This window comes from Melopsittacus undulatus, chromosome 5 (assembly GCF_012275295.1).
Source record: "Melopsittacus undulatus isolate bMelUnd1 chromosome 5, bMelUnd1.mat.Z, whole genome shotgun sequence".
NCBI lineage: Eukaryota > Metazoa > Chordata > Aves > Psittaciformes > Psittaculidae > Melopsittacus > Melopsittacus undulatus.
In genome coordinates this window covers 70,374,448-70,394,207 of record NC_047531.1, presented here as the reverse complement: position 1 = coordinate 70,394,207, position 19,760 = coordinate 70,374,448, and the positions used below count along the sequence as shown (strand labels likewise).

Genomic DNA, 19,760 nt, shown 5'->3' with positions numbered 1-19,760 from the left:
AGAAAAAAAATTGCTTGCACAGCTGAACCTCTTTCCATTAGGAAAACAGTCCTGTGGGCTGCAGAACTAATGAGGCCTGGTTTCCTATGGGAAGTGTCTAATGATCAGATACCCTGATGTCTAAAAAGGCGTAAGCTCCTGTTTTCCCACATTGAGGTTCTCACTCTCCAATCTGGATTTGTTTTCAGCATTTCTCTCCCAGAAGGACTGGAGAAGGGGGAAAGCACAATAACATATTTGTACATTAGGTATTTTTTCCCTCTCTCTGTTCCTCACTTTATATTTCAGTCAGTGTTTGAAAGTCTTTGTTTAGGTAAGCTCACTTGTTCTGGGGAAATGTGGTTCTTTCAGATTTGTTTATCACTTTAAAAACAAGGTAGTAAAAAGATGAAAGATGTAATCAAACAGTTAAATGTGGAAGCTCAAAAACAGGTTAACCACAAAGAGGGAAAAAAAGATCTACTCTGTCAAAATCATGATTTAGTCTCTGCTGTTAGAGGCTTCTGAAGTATTAGTAGGAGTAAATAGTTTTCTCAAATGTTTGAAATCAATTGACTTTAATGAAATGGAACAGCATAATGATTAGTAATCTTGGTACTTAAAGGCAACAGAAAAAACATAAGATTTCTAAAGAAACATATTTATAGAGCAATTTTAAATTGAGAACATTTTCAAAACGTAGTATCTTAGAAATGGATTGTCTCTCAATCAATTGAATAATTCAGTCAAAAGAGCACTTGGAAAAAAATCTACAAAGTGATCAAGAACAGTTTAATAATACACTAAACAGCATAACAGAATTTCTAGTTACATACTAAATTAAACATTAAAAAATGAAGCTCCAGTATCTCATATGTGCCAAAACCCACCTGGAAAATCTTGGACAACTGGGATCAGAAGAAATCTAGAATATTTAACTCTTGAAAACAAGTCCTGTCTGTATTAGAAAATACTGCGATGTTGTAGCATGCATGTCATGAAGCAGTGCTTCATCTCAGCTGTCTTACTATTAAAAATTGCCTGTTTGATGTCCTCCAAGTCGAAAACATAGTCAATGTGATGGGCATCAGTGCTAGACCTGAGACACAACCCTGAAAGGAAGGAAAAAAAGTCCATGCTCACTTTAGAAATAATGTTTTGCATTACCCCCAGTCCGAAATGATTATGTGGAAAGTCTTATGTACAAGCAACTTTAAAAAGAATTAAATCCAGTGTTACTCCACTGAACGCTGTGTAGCTATGTTTGTTTACATCAGAGTTGAAGTCAGATACCACTAAACCGCACAAGAGGAGTAGACCTGTGAGAGAAATCAGATCTGCTCTCACTGTGAAATAAGCACTTTCCCTTAAGGTTAACTTTGACAGGCTCACCTTTGTCATAAAGCTCCAGTTCCAGAATGCATTTAGCTAGAACCAAACAGTGAGTATTCCTGCTTTGTAGTCTGAATGTCAAGCTCCAGCCAAAACGACCTTGAGTACAAACATAGGGAAAACAGGAACCCTTTCTTGCAACCTAAGAGTGTTGCAAGATGCAGTGACTAGTAAAATTAGTGTCTCTAAACCACTGTCAGAAGGTAATTAAAGCTAATAATCTACTTTTTAATTTCTATGCAGGAGCTATGAAACAAGATTATCATCTACAGAATCAAACACAGAGCTGGTAGCTATTCAAATCATTTGTCATATATTTGTCATCACTGATTCATCTGTAATGAATCTGGGAATAAAACCGTAGTCTACTTACTAGTATTCATTCTTTAGCATACTTTACGTGCTTACTGTAACAAGAATTAATTATACCTCTTCATAATTATTTCTTTTAGTGAAGAATAAACAACATGATAAATAACAAGAAAAACTCTGGGGTCTTAGGGATCGATTTGTTTTTTGCATATGGCTATGCAACTCCTTTTTGCTTTGGTGGAATTACAGCAACATGCCTGAGCTTGTAGTGGGGCTCTATGTTTTTTCCAGTTATGAAGGTGTAATATGCAGATATTTTAACAGGCTGTGATAGCTGTGGGGGTTATTCTTTCCGGTAACAGAAAAGCTTGCACATCTAATCCTTATTACAGCACTGGGCTGAAAAACAGATATGGTAGAGGGGTCATTTTTGTTATGTTTCTTGAGTACATTCTCATGTGACATTCTCTTTCCTTGATGTATCCTACTCCTGATAATGATGAATTGCTTTAGCCACCACTACCTGTTCTTTGAGCAGCTTCAAATGAATTGTATATTTCAATTAGCATCCTGCGACCCTCTTGCCTTTCCCAAATGAACTTCATATATGTCCTATGTGATCTCACTGAATTTCATGAAGTTCATCTAAAAATGGTGGAGTTTACATTCAAATTTGGTTTTCTTAGTCCTCTGCTTTATGAAACATATTTTTAGTACTTCTCTCCTAAATATAATGTTTTTAAAGGATTAAAGATTGCATTTTCTGGAGCTGGTACTGTGATCAATCACATTGAGGACCATGAAGGGCCTATCAATAGACCAGATCATTCTGGCTTCTCAGAGTAACTGTTATCATTTGTGTGCTGTAAGCATGAAACACATAATCTGGTGCAATTATAGGAGTGGCTTAGGCAAAATGAACTTATGAAAAAAATATAATTCTAGGTCAGTCTAGGGTCAGGCTGTATCACTGCTGCTCATGTCAACTTATGTTTCATAGAAAATTGGATTCCTGCTTTCCACATAGATAGTACTACACAAATTACTGTAGGCCAGCTGACATACAGTAAACATCCATGAAAAAATGTTTAGTCACATCAAATGTGAGGTGAGTAGCCTTAAATTAAGCTTCTTTCATTCTTGCTTGTCATGGTTTAAGCCCAGGCCATAAATCAGAACCATGCAGTCTACTCCCTGCTCCTTTTCTTCCCCTCCCCCCGTTCCCAGAGGCACAGGGAGGAGAATCAAAAGAATGTAACTCCCATGGGTTGAGATAAGAACAGCCCAGTAACTAAGGTATAACACAAATCACTACTGCTGCCACCAATAATAATGATGATAAGTGAAATAACAAGGGAAGAGAATACGATACCACCTGCCAATACTGAGCCTGATTGAGCAGTGAGCCAGCCCTGCAGGGGAACTCCCAGTTACATCCCAGGCATGACCTGCTGTGGTATGGAATACCTCTTTAGCTAGCTTGGGTCAGGTGTCCTGTCTCTGCTTCCTCCTGGCTTCGCCTCCTCTCTTGCAGAGCATGAGACACACAAAGTCCTTGGTCAGACTAAACATTTGAGCAGTGACTAAAAACATCAGTGTTATCAGTGCTGTTCCCTGGCTGAAAGTCAAAAGCACAGCACTGCACCAGCTACTAAGGAGAAAAAATGACTGCTACTGCTGAATCCAGGACATTGCTTAATTAAATTAAATTAGCACATGTTTGTTTGCAGTGACTACTGACTGTGACTGAGCTTCAGCAAATATCTGCAGTAGCCACAACAGTTGAAGGCGCATTCGGACCTTGCAATTAGCTGCACTATTTTTTGGGTTTTGCTGAGTTTGTGTTTGGTATGTTTTTTTAAGGAGGAGCTCAAAAAAACTGAGACGTTGTTTTCCCTGCAAGGTAGGCCTGAATGTTGAGACCATTGGGAGCCTTGAGCAGTAAAAAGCCCATTCTAAGTATAGCAAACAAGTTTCTAACAAAAGTGCTGTCATTGTTAATAGGTTTGAGATTTGGAGTGAGAAGCTTTTACATTTCAGGTATAAATGCCACAACAATGTTAAGCCCCAGAAACTTAAGCTCCACAGAAGTCCACTCATGCCACTGCACTGGCCTGTACTGAGGGAAAGAAAAGCTATGGGACTGTGAGCATCAGGTGCAAGTTAAGTTCCTGAGAAGCTGAGAGGTAATCTATACGGAAATACAACAATTAACCCTTCTGACACTTCTTTGAAAAGGTAGACATCACCAATCTAGAAGCAATATTAAAACTAAAGTTGAGGCAAGAATAAGGAATTGCATTTTATACTTTATAAAAACTCTACCTCATAAGCAGCATGGCTCACAGATTATTAAAAAGCATGTTTCATGCTTCAGTCATTCCTCAACTGAATCTTTCAACTGAGCTGACAAATTGCTTTGCCTCAACCTGTGAAAGTGGAATCTGCCAGCCAAATGGTTAGCACTGTGGCAAAACGTGCTTAGCAAACAACCCTGAACCTATTCAAGAGGAAGAAGGTGACGCTGTTAAAGAATCAGGGAGGGAAATGACGCTTTTAGAAAAATCAAGTGAGCATGCAATAAATTGAAGCTGTGACATTCGAGGCGGAGCCGAACACAACTGTGAGAACCCAGTCACTGAAATAGAAACAAATTAGGACAGAACAGGACATCCATTACTGAGGTTATTTTTTATTTTCTTTGGTAAATAAACAGAGGTACAATTTTTTTCAATAAAAGTTAAAATCATCCAAGGCATAAAAATATTAGAATTTCAGAGGAAATTCATCAACTTTGTGTCAGAGAAAACTAATTATTAACATACAAGAGTTACTACAACTGGACTTTACAAAAGAAACATGGTAACAAAGATTAAGTGTACATTTGAACTTCATCCTTATGAGACAGCATATGTAGAACTATATTATTTGGTTTATATCAAACTAGAATCTGCCCTTTTTAGTATGAACTTAAGATAGCAGAAACAAGCACAATCCCAAGGGGCCTGGGATATATTAGGGGTGCTGGTTGTATTTTTAATTTTTTCCTTTTTTTTGTGGTTAAAATGCTAGTAAATAATCCACCTAATTTTCAGAAATTACAGCTTTGTATTTCAGTTATATTTTGCTAGAGCAAAACTAAATTCTAGGTTGAGATTCCTGGTCCCTCCTTCATTACTTGGCTTTGTCCTATTGATCATGGTTATATTCCTGCTAAAATAATTACAGATTTTAATCAATGTTCAAACAACTTTGCTCAGTGAACTGTGAAGTGCAGAAGAGAGGTCTGAAACCGACTGAAACACACCAGAAATAATGGTTTTTGCAGATCGGGAGGAGAGGTTATACATAGGAATGTCAGAGAGTTTACTTTCTTATCAGGCTTTAATATTCATTCAGTACAGTGCTGAAACAATTACAATTGTGCAGTTGACAAACTGAAACGTGAATTAGTTCTCGGTTAGTCTAGTTGCTGTAACAGAAGCTCTCCAGGCATTCAGAGGAAATGTATCTTCCAACAAATTGTATTTTCCTAAAAATACAACAAAAAAAGATTCTCTGCTATAAACTGTTAATGTGACATTGCGCTCTGAAACAGGAACTCGCTGTTAGCCACCAGTACAATCTCTATGCTAGCACTAGTGCTTTAACACAGCTTCTGTATTGATGTTCTTAATCATGCAAATTGTTGCCACTGAACTTTGCAGTGAGTGAGACTTCACTAAATAAACCAGCCCCCAAACCCTTCAGTTCTTCTAATTTGTTATCCAACTTGGAGAATCAAGTAGGCTCCTAGGACTTAGCTATATGCACAGGGTTACCGTACCCCTTGTAGTAGTGCTGCTCTACATGTTCATAGTAATCATCAATGTTTAATTTAACAGCTGTTTGGAACCTGTACAATTCCTCTTAAGATGTATGGAGCATGGTTATACCATTCTCAGAGCTGACCATTCTGAGTAGAATTAAATTATAAGTCCAGCACTATGTGATGCTGCTTATTCAGTGTAAGTCAATTTATCATTTCGACAGTTTTCTGAGTCTCTGATATGAAACACTTAAAGCAATTTTAAGAAGTATTACAGCCTTTTGTTGTCATTTAAGAGGCAAAGGTGCATATTAAAAGGTTATTAACACTGCAAATAAGTAATTTATATGAAAGTTAGGTTTGTGTACCCTGTTACTCTCACTTATTCTTACTGAAAGAGGCAGAGAAACTAATTATACAGTCCCATTAGAGCAGGCTACTTTACAGCCAACTAGAAGAAACAAATCACTGCTCTCAGGACAGTGCTGTCTGCAATGCATATAGCAAGGCAAACAGAATCAAGAAACAAATATAGGAGCAAGGTTATGGGAAGACTAGGGTTAGGAAAGTTTGAGAAATGATTTCTTCATCTTGCCACTTCCATAGATTCTAAGCAGGTAACAGTCAAGATGGGAGTGGCAATTTGGGATTTGCTAAAAAACACCCCTGTGATGTAGTCTCATTCAGGCCCACTTTCTGAAAGCTCAAATATCAGTTGGCTTGTTTACAGTAAGCAATAAAACCAGACAAAGCAATCAGTTGTGCTGCAGCTTCCAACCTTGTCTGCCTGAAGCAGTAAGACTTGTCCAGGAATCATGTTTGAAAACAAAAATAAAATTCCTGTATACTTTATTAGAAGCCTGCTCTTCCCCCTGTTTTGCCATCGAATGCCTTCTCTTCTACAGTTTATGCTCAATTCAGTTTTAAAAGGCCACATTTCTCCATCAGAACACTTTTGCCAGTTAAATCAGTTTCAGAACTTGAATTAAATGGCACTAAAATGGCTGTTCTCACACCAAATTTCTTAGACTTCCAGAAATACTATTTTTTCTGTTTCCCTCAGGGCTAGGACTGAAATGGAGATTTCCCTCCCTGCTTTTTGTTTAGCTGTTAGTAAATTCTGGCTACTTTTTAATTTTGAAGGTGAAAAAATACAACCTCTTCTTTGCCTTTAGCTTCAGAGAAAACGGTTCCTCTTTTAGTCTAAATCATTCATAAGACTAACAAAGCAGTAGAGAATATCCTAAAGACTCTCAAGTAATGAGAACAATCAGAAGACATTCCATTAAAAGAAATAAAATCCAGAAACGCAGACATATTTATAGTTACATAGTGAAAAGATTAAATGTCACTGAAACTTCATAGAGAAACTACATTTCAGAGGGAGGAGTAATAATTAAATAATAGATATTTTTGTGACAGAGCCACTATGCTCAATCCATGAATTCTAAGACATAAGAGGCATTCATAGAGTTCTGCTGTTATTAACAGTATCAGTGGTTGGTTTTTTAATGTTTGTTTGTTTGTTTTCAATTCAATTGTTAAAGATTTTAATTAAAGAGTAGAAAAGGACAAAATATGTTATGAAACTCTGGTGGCTGAGAAGAAAGAAAAGATCCTATTCTAAAGCAGGAATCAGACATTTTCTAGCAACTTGCATCTTCATGTTGTCATGTAAAACCATTCATTTCCACAATAGGAAAAACAATGCTGGATTCCAGAAACTGTGGGTGTGCAAAAGTGACTCTATTGCAATGACTGGCTTTGCATATTGGATAGAAAACAGAAAAGGGAATTGATTTAATATAGGAAACAATACACTGTATTATACACTCATGTACCATAGAGAAACTTATGGCTGTGGTTGCAACAAACAATACAAAATAATAAATCCTTTCTATGTAAACTTAATTTCTCATTGCAATAAAGAAAAATATCAGGTATGCAGAAACATCTGTTTTAAAGAAAATTAGAGACAAAATAGAACACAATTTTTCAGGAAAAGACAAAATATGCTTTGCTGACAGAAAAAAAGAAATCCCCAAAACCCAACAAGAAACAAAACACTAAAGAACAAAGCCTCTCAATTATTCTCTACTTTCTTGGATTACTTGGTACAGCAAACAGCCATACTATTGGTTTAGAAATCTGTTTACCTGGGTTAAATCAATCCTGAAATCAAAACTGAACTCAAGCTTAGCCATCAAAGCTGAGCTTCATTTCTGCTTTGCTTACAACTGAATGTTTGGCTTAAGATACTCAAACCCTGCAGAAACACAGCTTCATACAACCAGGTTCAGAGTTTCAGAAAAACAAAAATATCCATGTAACAGTAGAGTGTCAGCCCCTAAAGGACCAGCAATGGAAGAAAAGACAGACGTATGCACAAGTTCTATTCAATAAAAAAAAAATCCCAAACCCACAACTGTTCTCACTGTATGTGGTTTCCACACCCATTTCTTTAAAAGGAAATCTGAAGTTTTTTTTAAAACATAAATTTGTGCTCAAATTCACATAAACTGACACAAATTTGCAAACATAAACAACAATTTAATCTTCCAGCCTTGCACAGAAGCATCTGTAAGCTCAATAATTTCAGTAAGTAAATATAATTGTACTTTGTCACTGAAACTATATTCAAAGAGTATGCAGCAAGCATGCATAATTTAATCTATTTTATCTTACACCTTTCTATAAGGCCCATACTGATGTTTCCACCCTTTTGAAATGCTTCCTCATATGTAACCTTCAAAGCTGTCAAGACTCTAGAACTGTGGCACCATAAAAGAGCCAGTGCACAGCTACAGTAAATATGTAACACAAAGAATATAGAGGGAAGGGAGAAATATCAGTTTGAAATTTGAATACAAATGCAGCCATAAAGGTTTTCTAATCAAGTGGCATAACTCAAGGCATGCATTCAGTCTTTCTTGGGTGCTGCAGTTAAATCCCAGCTGGTGATAATCACCACACAGGCACTCCATGGGATGGGGGTTAGAACTGGAAGGGTAAAAGTGAGAAAACTGATGGTTGAGATAAGAACAGTTAATAACTGTTAATAACTAAACTGTTATTAACTAAAACTGTTATTAACTAAACTATTAACTGTTAATAACTAAACTGTTAATAACTAAAATAAGATAAAATAAAAAAAATATAATGAAAAGGAAAATTACAAAAAAAAAAAGGAAGAGAAATGAAATCCAAGAAAAAAAAATCAGAAACAATTGCTCATCACCAACTGACCCCTGCCCAGCCTGTTCCTGAGCAGCAACCTCACAGCCACCTTTCTCCCCAGCTTATATCCTGAGCACGACACCCTGTGGTATGGAATATCCCTTTGGGTAGATGGCGTCAATTATGCCAGTTGTATCCCCTCTCAGCTCCTTGTGCACCCCCAGCCTCCTCGCTGGCAGGGCAGCATGAGAATCTGAAAAGCCCTTGACTCAGTGTTAACACCACTCAGTGACCACTAACACATCAGTGTGTTACCAACAATATTCTCACTGTAAATCCAAAACACAGCACTGTACCAGCTACTAGGAAGAAAATTGACATTATCCCAGCTGAAACCAGCACAATGGGGAACAAGCTCTACTCTACCCAAACTCTACTATACTGGCCTCCGAGGCCAGCATTTCCGACTGGCAATGTTTGGTTTTGATATATTATTAGGCCAAAAGAATACCCTTTGTTCAAGTCAGTACTGCCTTTGGCTTTTTTTGTTTGTTTAGTTTGTTTGGTTAGATGTTTGGGTTGTTTGTTGGCTGGTTTTTTTTTTTTTTACAATTTACCAATGCATTTCCTTTTCCATAGTTTATCCTACCTTAGAAGGATCTTGGGATTCCTTCTTTGTTGTTGGAATAAAGTCTGTCCCTCTAAAATTCTTACTTACTTCCACAAAAATGTGCACCTCCTTTCTGACACCTCCTTCCCGACACCTCCTTCCCCATCACCTGCATAACATTGGATTTATTCTGTTCTTTTAAACACATTCTTCCAATATCACAATACTGAATCTCAGAGTGATTAAATGCTCACTATCTGTGTGAAGCAAGACAGGGAGTTTTCAAATTGCAAGGTCGGCCCAACTGAGGGAGCCCATATGACACCTGAGTGGGGCCTCTATTTTATTTCAAAGGACCAGAAATAATTCCAAAAGGAAAGTGGTTATATGGGATTCTCTTTAGATTTCCCAGAATTTATTTCTTAATCTCTAGCCTCTCTCACAAAAGTCTCTCATTTGCAACTCTTAGGGATGCAGCAAAATAAACAGCAATTCAGCTGTCAGTGACTGTTCTCACACTTCAACTGAAGGCAGAATCTTTCATTCTACCTGCATTTACTCCTGTCAGGCAAAGCTGCTATGGGAATGCCTACAACTGAGAACCCCAAGCCATATTCAGATGAGCTGGTATGTTTACATAGAATAATTTGGTGCTTACCTTTATACTGGTTCAAATCCCAGAAGTAATGCAGCCATCCGTGCCAGCTGCAGCAAGCAAGTTCTGGTAGGCCAGTGTAATACAGTAGGACTAAAAAGCCACCATAGAGCTGCCATGTGCTTTCATCAGAAATGGAGATGCATCGGATATCTGTTACCCAAAAAAGTGTGATGCTTGGAAGAACAGAAACATCAGAAGCACAACACAAGGCAGAGAGAACAGGATCTCACAGAGAAGTGTTTTGCCATAAGATGCCACAGGATATGTTTGGACTCTATTTCCATGAGAACAGAGTGACACAGATCAGATTAGTGTTTGCATACTCCATGTTCATTGTCTCCCATTTCATCAAAGCCTATATAGGCAAGGAATGACCACATCTGAAGGTGAGGCATGACCTTTTCTTAAAAATAAGGCATAACATTTGGCATATAAGGCATAACATTTGGCATATAAGGCATAACCTTGGCAATAAGGCATAACATGAATTTGGAAGTCAGTGACCCAAAGCCCCAATAGTGCTCTGCTCATACCTATCAACACTTTTCAACCATGGAGCAAATCAGTGCAGAACTGAATGCAACAGAACTAGAAAGGTATGAGAAAATTAGCATTAGGTCCACTGAGGTAAGAAGGCTCTGTCCATAGAAGATTAAGAGAAAAGCAAAGGTTAAAGAACCATGTCACTTCAAAACACCTCATGCACAAGAAGGCAGGAGATCTGAAACGGATCAAGTGACATTGCAGCATGAGAGAAAAGTGATCTCAGACACTAAAAAATCCACGTACGTAAGAGGAGTCTTCTTTCCAGCTTTTGTAGCCAATTATACATTTTAGAACCATTTTAACTGACATCATGTTTGTATGTCAATTCAAAACTAATTTATAAATATATCTCATTCATCAGCTTTTATTCCCTTAAGAGTTTAGAAACAATAATCAACTATAATAGTTACCATACCCCTTTGGCTAGATGTAGTAAGTAGAAATATAAAAAAATGCTCCCAGAGAACCTTTCTGAAAATATTAGCTGAAGTATAATTGCAATAGAATATAGAAGAAAGCCAGTTGTAACAGGCTGTGCTCTACTTACGCTATATAGTTCTCCCATACGTAAACCAGTCAATATAACTCATTGAATCAGAATAATTTAAAACCAAAACCAAGTGCTGTTACAGTAACACATAAAGGAATGCACAGTGTATTAGTTATCAATGCTTTATTGTTGAAAACAAAATTGAAATTCTCTTATCTAGCACATAAACAATTATTTCTACAAAAAGGAAAGCCTACAAATCTGATAATTTATACAAAGAACAGTTTCTCAAAAAATAAAATTTTAATTTAGTAAACTTGTCTTGTGCTCTTTTTTCTTTTTCTAGCACTGTCTGCAATAATCCACCATAAATCCCTGAGCAGAGAGACATATTTTAAACATGTTTTAAATTTATCCCAAAAGAAGAAAGTTGTCAAGCCCAGACCTATATTAAAAAAATGTATTTTCAGGGAAATTCTTGTTAAATTTACTCTAGTCCTTTTTTTTTTTTTTAAGAATCAAACAAAACCAGTTATCAAGGTAAGCATGACACTGTATCACAGGAGTGCTCCCCTTTTCCCCCTTCTGTGCAATGAATAAAAATTACTAAACAAGAATGAGTACAAGTTGAAGGAGACAAATAACATAGTGAATGGTTAAGACCAAGAAGCCATCAAAGTTCAACGGCTGTTGAGCAAATGAAGCTGCAGGATACCACAGTTTTATATTGAGTTCAGTTATAGCAACTATCTAATTTATTTCTATACTTCTTCCAGAAAGTGAGTAAAACAGGAGAATAAGTTCAAGCTACCACTGTATTCTAACACTGGTTTCAATGATAAAGTAGAAATTCAACTCTTCAACCTTCAATTTTGCTTTTCTAGCCATAACACTATTTGAGAAAAGCCTGATACACTTCACGAAACCAAACAATCTTGCCCCTCTGGCCCTTTTGGTAGGCCAGTTGTAAACTTAGCAATGTATGGTATTTCAGAGAGCAAGAGGAAATAAAAGGAAACACATGCTACTACAATTTTTTACTATACTGACTTTGAAACAGCTACTCCCCAGTCTATTTCAATACAGATTTAAAATCCAAGTGTATGATGGGGAGAATGACTAAGAAGGCAGAGTGTAAGTCAAGTGTCCCCTTTCCTGTTATGCACACACACTAACCACAAAAGTTGCAAGGAAAAACAACAAAAAAAGAAATAGCAACACTTATAGACTGTTGTGTTAAAGGCAGGTAACGTTGCTGCAGTCAAGTAATAAATAAATAAATACAGCAAAGTATCCTTCTCTACAGTTTTGTTGGAATGGTGCTCAATAGTTAAAAAGCAAACTGAAAAACCCCAAACCATTTCTTGGTAATAAAGAGATTTTAACAGAAGATCTTGGAGAAGCTTCAGTTCAAGGTGCTCTACCACTTTAACATTATCTCTACCATTATGAAAGGAACATTGAAGCAGATACCAACATGTAATTAAATGAAATAGTAAATCTTCGTACAAGCAATAATACTTATTCCAAAGAAAGAAAGCAGTTAGGCAAATGGCCTGGGGTAAAAAAAAATTACTAAAGCTTCAATACACTGCAATTTAAAATAAATTATTTAACATTTAAAAATTGAAGACTAAACCAGTAACTAGGCCAAATAATTCTGAAACTGAAATAAACTGAACCTCACCAAAAGCATATTTAGATATTTGACAGCTCTGATGCTAGCACACATGTCAGAATATAAACAGAATGCTAATATTTGGTTAGACTCTAAATAGGTAATATTTTTTAGAACACCACCACTGTAAAAAATAACTGGCAACCACCTTTACAATTTTCTCTTGAGCTACACTGTTTTAAGCATGATCTAATCCAGTCCCTTCACTTATTTGCTAGGCTCACTAATTTATAACATTCCCTTTTCTCAGAGTTGCTCATGAAGTCTCAACTATAGCATATATAGCATATCCAAGCACTAATCTCACTTGGCTGAGTTAATGCCAAAATACTGTAAGGACAGTCCAGTTTAAATTTGGTCTTATCAGAGAGCAATGTAGAGAGAGTCAAACACATTGCTCTATAATACCTTTTTTTTTTTCTTAAGATGATCACACTTTTGATATCAGGGCAAACATCAGTCTTGCTTGCATTGCTAAACCACACTTCTGGACTTTTGTGTTAGTTTATTTTTACCACTCTACATACACAGCTAATGTAGAATATGGGTGGTTCCTTGCTCATTCTCTCTAGCATGCAGCCATTTGACTGTGTATCAAGAAAACTGCATTAAACAGTAACAAGCTGAAATAATATGCATATTCTCAGCAAACAATTTTGAATGCTGTCATTTAATCACAAATGACATGTTTAAAAACAAATTACCATAAGAGCTGTGAAACTGGTAAGCAAGTGGTTCTAAAGTGAGATACAGCAGTATTAAGACAAACTGCAAACACACTGGATTTAGTATACGTTTTAATGAGTTACAGTATCAGCAAAACACTTTAGCCTACCCTTACCACTTTTACTCCCATGTGGCTTAGTGTATACTGTACAATCTTCCCTTAATACTTGTATGACAGTATACATTTCAAGTACCCACCCAAAAGTGAGCAATGTGGGATTTGCAATGATTAACCAAATATGCCAAAACACCTTCTGTCAAGTGCTATGGTTCTAAATATTTTTGCGGGGTAACAAGTCCTTCATGAATATCTCAAAGTCTCAGTTTTTCTATTTATCTAGCAAAAAAACTTATGCCGAAAAGCAGAATAGCTTTTCCTAGCAGCATTTAAGACCTCTGATCCTTGCAGTTAAGTCCAATGAGTTCTCTGATCCAACAACTGTGTGGAAGTTCTAGTTTGTGGTTTTAATCAGTTTGAGATAAAAAAAGTTCAGAGTTTTCATCATCATATTTTGGATGTCTTCAAACCTTGTTTCTCCATGATATTCCACAATTTGCGAAGATTAGACTGAGTGATGACATCATCAGGTTTAAGTTGAAGAGCACGGAGGTAGTTTTCTTCAGCCTCTTTCAGTTTACCATTCAGATGGAGAATGGCTCCAAGATTCATCAGGGCAGCTGGATACTGGTACAAAAAAAATGGACGGGGAAATATTAGGAATATTTTAAATGTTTCTTTTCAGACAATCTTCTTCCACTTAAACAAATTATTCCCTTCTGTTTGCAGACTTTTCATGGAAGCAGTTTAGCAATTTAAGCAAATAGAGATAACAAGAAAAAGTTTCTGAACAGCTGCTGTATACTTTGTGCTTTAAACAGGTCAAGCTCTGGTGTCTACAGGCATAGACTTCTCTCTTTAATGAGGAAACACAGAACTCATAAAGCTTTACATGTGGTAATGTAGGCATAGCACAGTTTCCAAGAGAAAATTAAAGTGATCCAAGAGTGGATTAAAGGCCGGAATTTAATTTTAATTCAACCCATTGCCAATAAAGAGTTTATAATCGTTGGGAATAGTTAACACATTGGAACTCATCCTTTTTCTTTCTTTGTCTTAATTACAACTAGTAGAAAAAACAATCTGTTCTCAGATTGTAAGGATGTTCAGGGGTTCTAGGATATCCATTTAGATTAAGGCTGTGGCAATTATTTCTTAATGAATGACTGAATAAAATGAACAGCAGTGGAAACACATGCTACTTTAATAAAAAAGAAGTGAAAAATTCAGTACAAATCCATTAAAAAGCTTCTTATGTTACTAGCGATTTTTTCATCTTTAGCTAAGCCAAAAAAATTATTGTTTTTATATTTTCATCTTTAAATTATTCCATTATGAAATAATAGGATGTTCACGATAATTAAACATGCCTGGTTGTTGGAGTTAACAAATACTACAGGGGCAAAAAAGCAGATATATCAAGCTGAAGAGAACAGTCTAACCTATCTTTTTTCAACTACTTAAGGTATTCACATGCTAGTGAGAGCACAGGAAAGGCATTTGCAAAACCAGTACCTTTCATTTCAAAGAAAACAGGAAAAAAACTACACAAAGTTCAATGCAGTTTTCTCTCTCAGGTCACTATCGTTTCCAATAAGCTTCAGGAACACTCACTTTTGAAATCACATACTTCTGCCTGAGAAGGTAAGTGTTTCAAGACACCACTCACCAATGATCAGAATACAATACTCAAATGTGAACCCACATGGAAATTCAGCTTCTGACTACTGTGTGTGGGTGTTGTTATGCTTTAGAGGCCCTTCAGTGACAATGACTTCAGGAAAATATGGCATAAAGAAGGCCAATAAAAAATGCACTAGAGTTGGTCTTCCAGACTCATGAGGTAATAGGAAGTCATCAGGATAAGTAAGACTGTTCCAACCTCTCCACTAGCAAGTTAACCTCATTACTGCTATCCTTCTGAAAAAAAAAAAAAAAAACAAAACAAAAAGAAACCCTCCAAATAAACAAACAAAACCCAGAAAACCCCCAAACCCCATAATTCTTGAATTCTTGTGTCTAAAACCTAAATTTGGTGGTGGAAATGTTAGTCAGAAAATTCTCTAATTTCATAAGTCTTATTTCCTACAAATATTTCTCTTTTTATCCAGCTTTCATCCTGCTTCTTTTCACCTATTAACACAAGCATAACAAAAAAATCCATAAAGAACTGCAACACACCATATTTTCAGAACAACTGGCTTTCTAGAGTTTCAAAATTAAGAAAAAAAAAAAAAAGGGTTCAGCCCTCCCTATTGTAAACATCATAATGCTAATACAGTAGATTGTGAAGTTGTTATTTTTAAATTTAATTTATTGTGCTTTGCCCTGACAGATTATTTCCACCACTCCTAAGTCAGTTACTTTGTTCTACTAAAAATAAAATGAAACAAAAAGTCCTCTTGGATTTTATACAGTTTTCCCAATCAGATACTCTCCAAGAGTTCCTCTTCAGTCATATTCTGTATAGGAAGTAAAAGTAAGCCCATGGGATGTAATCTTTGCTATGAACTGTATATTGTCTGCATCTTTGTAATACCAGTCTCACACACTATTTTATAAATGGAATAATACGCTCCTTTATTACAGATGTTCTGGGTGTTAATTGAAGTGATGTAATTGAAGAATGAATGGAAAACAGCTCCAATGTATATGGATGACTGTCTATATATCCACACACTTTATTTATGTATTTGTAGACAAGATTATTTGAGAGAACTTTCTCAAATCATGAGTAGGATGGTCCATTCCCACTAATTATGCTCCTTATTTGTCTCATTAGAGTTTATGAATCATACAGCTTTTTTGAAGAGCACAATAATTTGTCTTCCCACTTGTTATATAAATGTGCTTATGTTTGCATCTAGACAAAGCTTACAATGGGGAAGGATTAAAAAGCCTTAAACCTAGAAAAACTCACATTAAATAAGACAAAAGTTAAAATCTGCTCAGGGCTAATTCTACAATACCCACAAACTTACTGTGTGGGAAGCAACACAGTTGTCTCATGCGGCTTCCAGAATTCCTCTTCATTTCCTCCACAACCCCCTGAAAATGTGGTGTGTGTATGGTACTAATCAAATACTCCAAAGAACGTCATATACATAAGACTATGCCTAGCTAAGAAAACTCTTCTGCCATCATGTCTTTAATTCAATATATAATTTCACTAGCCCATGAAACAAATACATCTAGAAAAAGAACCAAATCCATGCCTTTTGGGTGAACTTCAAATTTTCCAATTTCTACACATCGTTCCCAGTTTCCTGGAGACACAACAAATTTTAGGCTGTTAATACTCTAAACAAATATATCCTTGGACAAGGGGAACTGATAACTCATTTCAGGTAGAGCTGAAAGCTTATTCCAAGTCCTGAATGTTTTAAATGAGGAAATGCACACGATTTCAGACAGACTGCTCCTTAAGTTCCTAGGGTATCAGCCACTCCAGTATCGATTGTAAAAGTCACAAGAATTTTGGGTGGCTGCTAGATTACACATCATTGCCATCGCTCCCTGACAGCTATAAATGATGCTCTGAGGACAAGACAGCAAGAGACATTTGCTACAGTTTTTCTTCACATATATTGTCTCTTATTAAAGACAGATGACAAAACTTTTCAGTATGTTAACAAAGGCGGTAGGCAGCTACCAGTGCAATAACATGGGACTTGTAGTACTGTATAACAAATGACACCACCTACTATTTCAGAGACTTGAAAGGAGAAACAGGCCTGCCTTCATTTCCTTTTGGAGACAGATGCTTTACATCAAAAAAAGCTGACTGGCATTTCTATCAGGGTTATAAGTGCTGTCTTTTATGGTCTATTGGGAATTATTCCCTTTATTAGCATTTTTACCATGGTGTGCAAGTTTCCTTAGTGTTTTTGAGGGGAGGCTTGGGGGAGGTGACATAGAGAGGAGGGGAGAAGAATAACAGAGTAGTTAATGAATAACCAAATAGCAAAAGGCATGCATTCAGTGGCCTGAGGTGTTTTCGGTTTACATCAATGACAGTTCTTCCAAACTTTCTAAAAATGGCTTTATAAAAACCCTGCCAAAATTAAATGAGAGCCTTTGCTATGCAAAATTTTTAATCTAAATTAAAGTCCTCTCTAAAATTACAGAACTATGGAATGTCCACATAATTCAAAATAATTCTGAGTAGTATGTCCAGATTACACTGGTGTAAATGAGTACAGTATTGAATCCACAAAGAGAATGAATCTTAGTGATACAGAAGATAAATTACTGGCTCCCCATGTAGCAAATGTCATATCAAAAGAACAGTCCCAAACAGAAGTTTACTCCTACATCTGTCTAAGAAGTTATGGAGAAAGAAAAAAATACTAACAATTAACCTAGCTGAAAACACCTCTCCCATGTTTGTTAGATAAGTATGAACAAACAACATCCCAAACACAAGCAATGAAATCTGCAGTTGTTTTCCTCAAAGTTCTGCTTACAGATGACTTCTCTGCTCAACACTGCAGAGGCAGGGCAGCAGGTTCTGAAAGTGCATTTTGTTGCTGCTGGGGTACTACTTATAAGGAAAAACATGCAAATTTTTACTCCAGTAGAATCACCAGTGCAAGCTACTTCTCACTTAGCCATTTTAAAAGGTCACTGAAAAGATGTTGCCAGTATTCATCTTGCTCTTAATGAATTACTGCAGTGCATGATCTTGTAGATGTTTGAAAACAACCTCAGGCCTGTTTAATGAATACTATAGTAAGCATGGCCAACCCATTCAAAATACAGAGGCTGTGTTTTATTTTAAAACAGTGCAATTAAGGACACTTGTGTTTTTAAGGGTTTCTGTTGAATAGTTCATACTTAAAGATGGACAGAAAATGTATCCACATGTGACTATTTCATCCCAGTAGTTTTAGTTAAATATGCGTGAAGAATTCAGACATTTCCCTCTGATAACTGTAGATACATTTGAGGTACAGTGACTGAGCAGTGAAGCAGCAGAGTATTGTAGCATGGTGGGCTGCTTCATCTTATCAGTGACCATGAGATAATGTGCTGTCATGCCTTTTTTATCCTCCTACAGTGATAGCAAGAATTTTGACTTGAACTTTTATTCCTTGTGTTATTGCTGTAGCACAGCATAATATTTTCTGAAGCAATCAAAATGTCAACAGCTCCTTTTTTATCACTCAAGATAACTATGGACAATACAGTCATTTCAGGGGTGGCACTTGCTTTCAAGAGACCTCACATCTGAGTAGAAAAATTACCTAGGAGTTGCACCAAGATGTAAGCATGCTACTTTAAAGCATGGGTGTGGGCAGTGAAGGTAAAAGGAGAGGAAGGGGGAGGAACATACAGCAAGATGGTTGCTGCCAACTGGATATTACCCTCCAGTGCAATTCATTGTCAACACTAAATTCAGCAGTGACACACAGACCTTTTTACAGGAGCGACCTAGTGTTGCCAGATAAGCCAAGACCAGTTATTCCTTCCAGAGACTCATGTTTCTAGTTGGTCCTCTATGTTATAAGGCCTCTTAAGGGCTTCAGTTTGCATATACTATGTTTTGTCCAAACAGTACATGAATCACAACTAAGACAATGATCTCAAGGAAGTTGGCTAAGATGACAAGAGTAATTTGTTTAGGAACTGATAACTTGATGCAAAAAGCATTCTGGAACAAGATGACAGGATGTGTGGCAAAATAGTACGGATCAGGGAGAATAAAAAAGCATAAAGTTCAGAACTGAGAGGGATTTCCTCTGTTATCAGCCCAAAGAGCAAAGCATTCAGTGCTGCTGGAAAACAACAAAAAACCCCCATCATCTTTGCAAAGTCTTAAAATGGAAGAACGGTCTGCATCTTTTCCTCTATGACAGTTGAGGACACCATTATTTAAATTGCATGTCTACTCATGAACAATTTCAATAAGCATGCTTTTGTGTTGACAGCTTTCAGCTTAAATAGTGAGGAAGGGGAATGGAGAGAAAAACATCCTCCTTTCAAGTACTAATTTGAATAAACATTGTGAAGAGCACAGTTTCCACAGTTGTATTAGTCAGAAATGGACCTTAATGTCTGTTGCAAAGGGAGCCTGCGTCCTGATCTAATTTTCTTAAGACTGACTAACATAGTTAGCTATATAAATCAAATTAACAAGCCTAGGCTCGAGGGGAGAATGGATCCTTGGATCCAGTCATCATCTTTAAGAGATCTACATTGTTAACACTGATAGAGGACAACCTTAGTTATTATTTACTAACATGTCATTAAACAGAGACCTCATTTAGTACTCTATTCATATTTTGTTCACCAAAATATTATTCACATCCAGGGGAGATTAACAC

The 19,760-nt window shown here is 36.5% G+C and overlaps 1 protein-coding gene across 1 annotated transcript in view; it reads right to left on the bottom strand.

Annotated features, from left to right (window-relative positions):
* Window positions 1-12,955: 12,955 nt before the first annotated feature.
* Window positions 12,956-19,760, bottom strand: part of TMTC2 (transmembrane O-mannosyltransferase targeting cadherins 2) — a 251,891-nt gene continuing 245,086 nt past the window's right edge. The window contains exon 12 of the mRNA XM_034063127.1: window positions 12,956-14,061. Within this exon, the coding sequence (XP_033919018.1) occupies window positions 13,882-14,061 (180 nt within the window). The 3' untranslated portion in view covers window positions 12,956-13,881. The remainder of the gene's footprint in view (window positions 14,062-19,760) is intronic.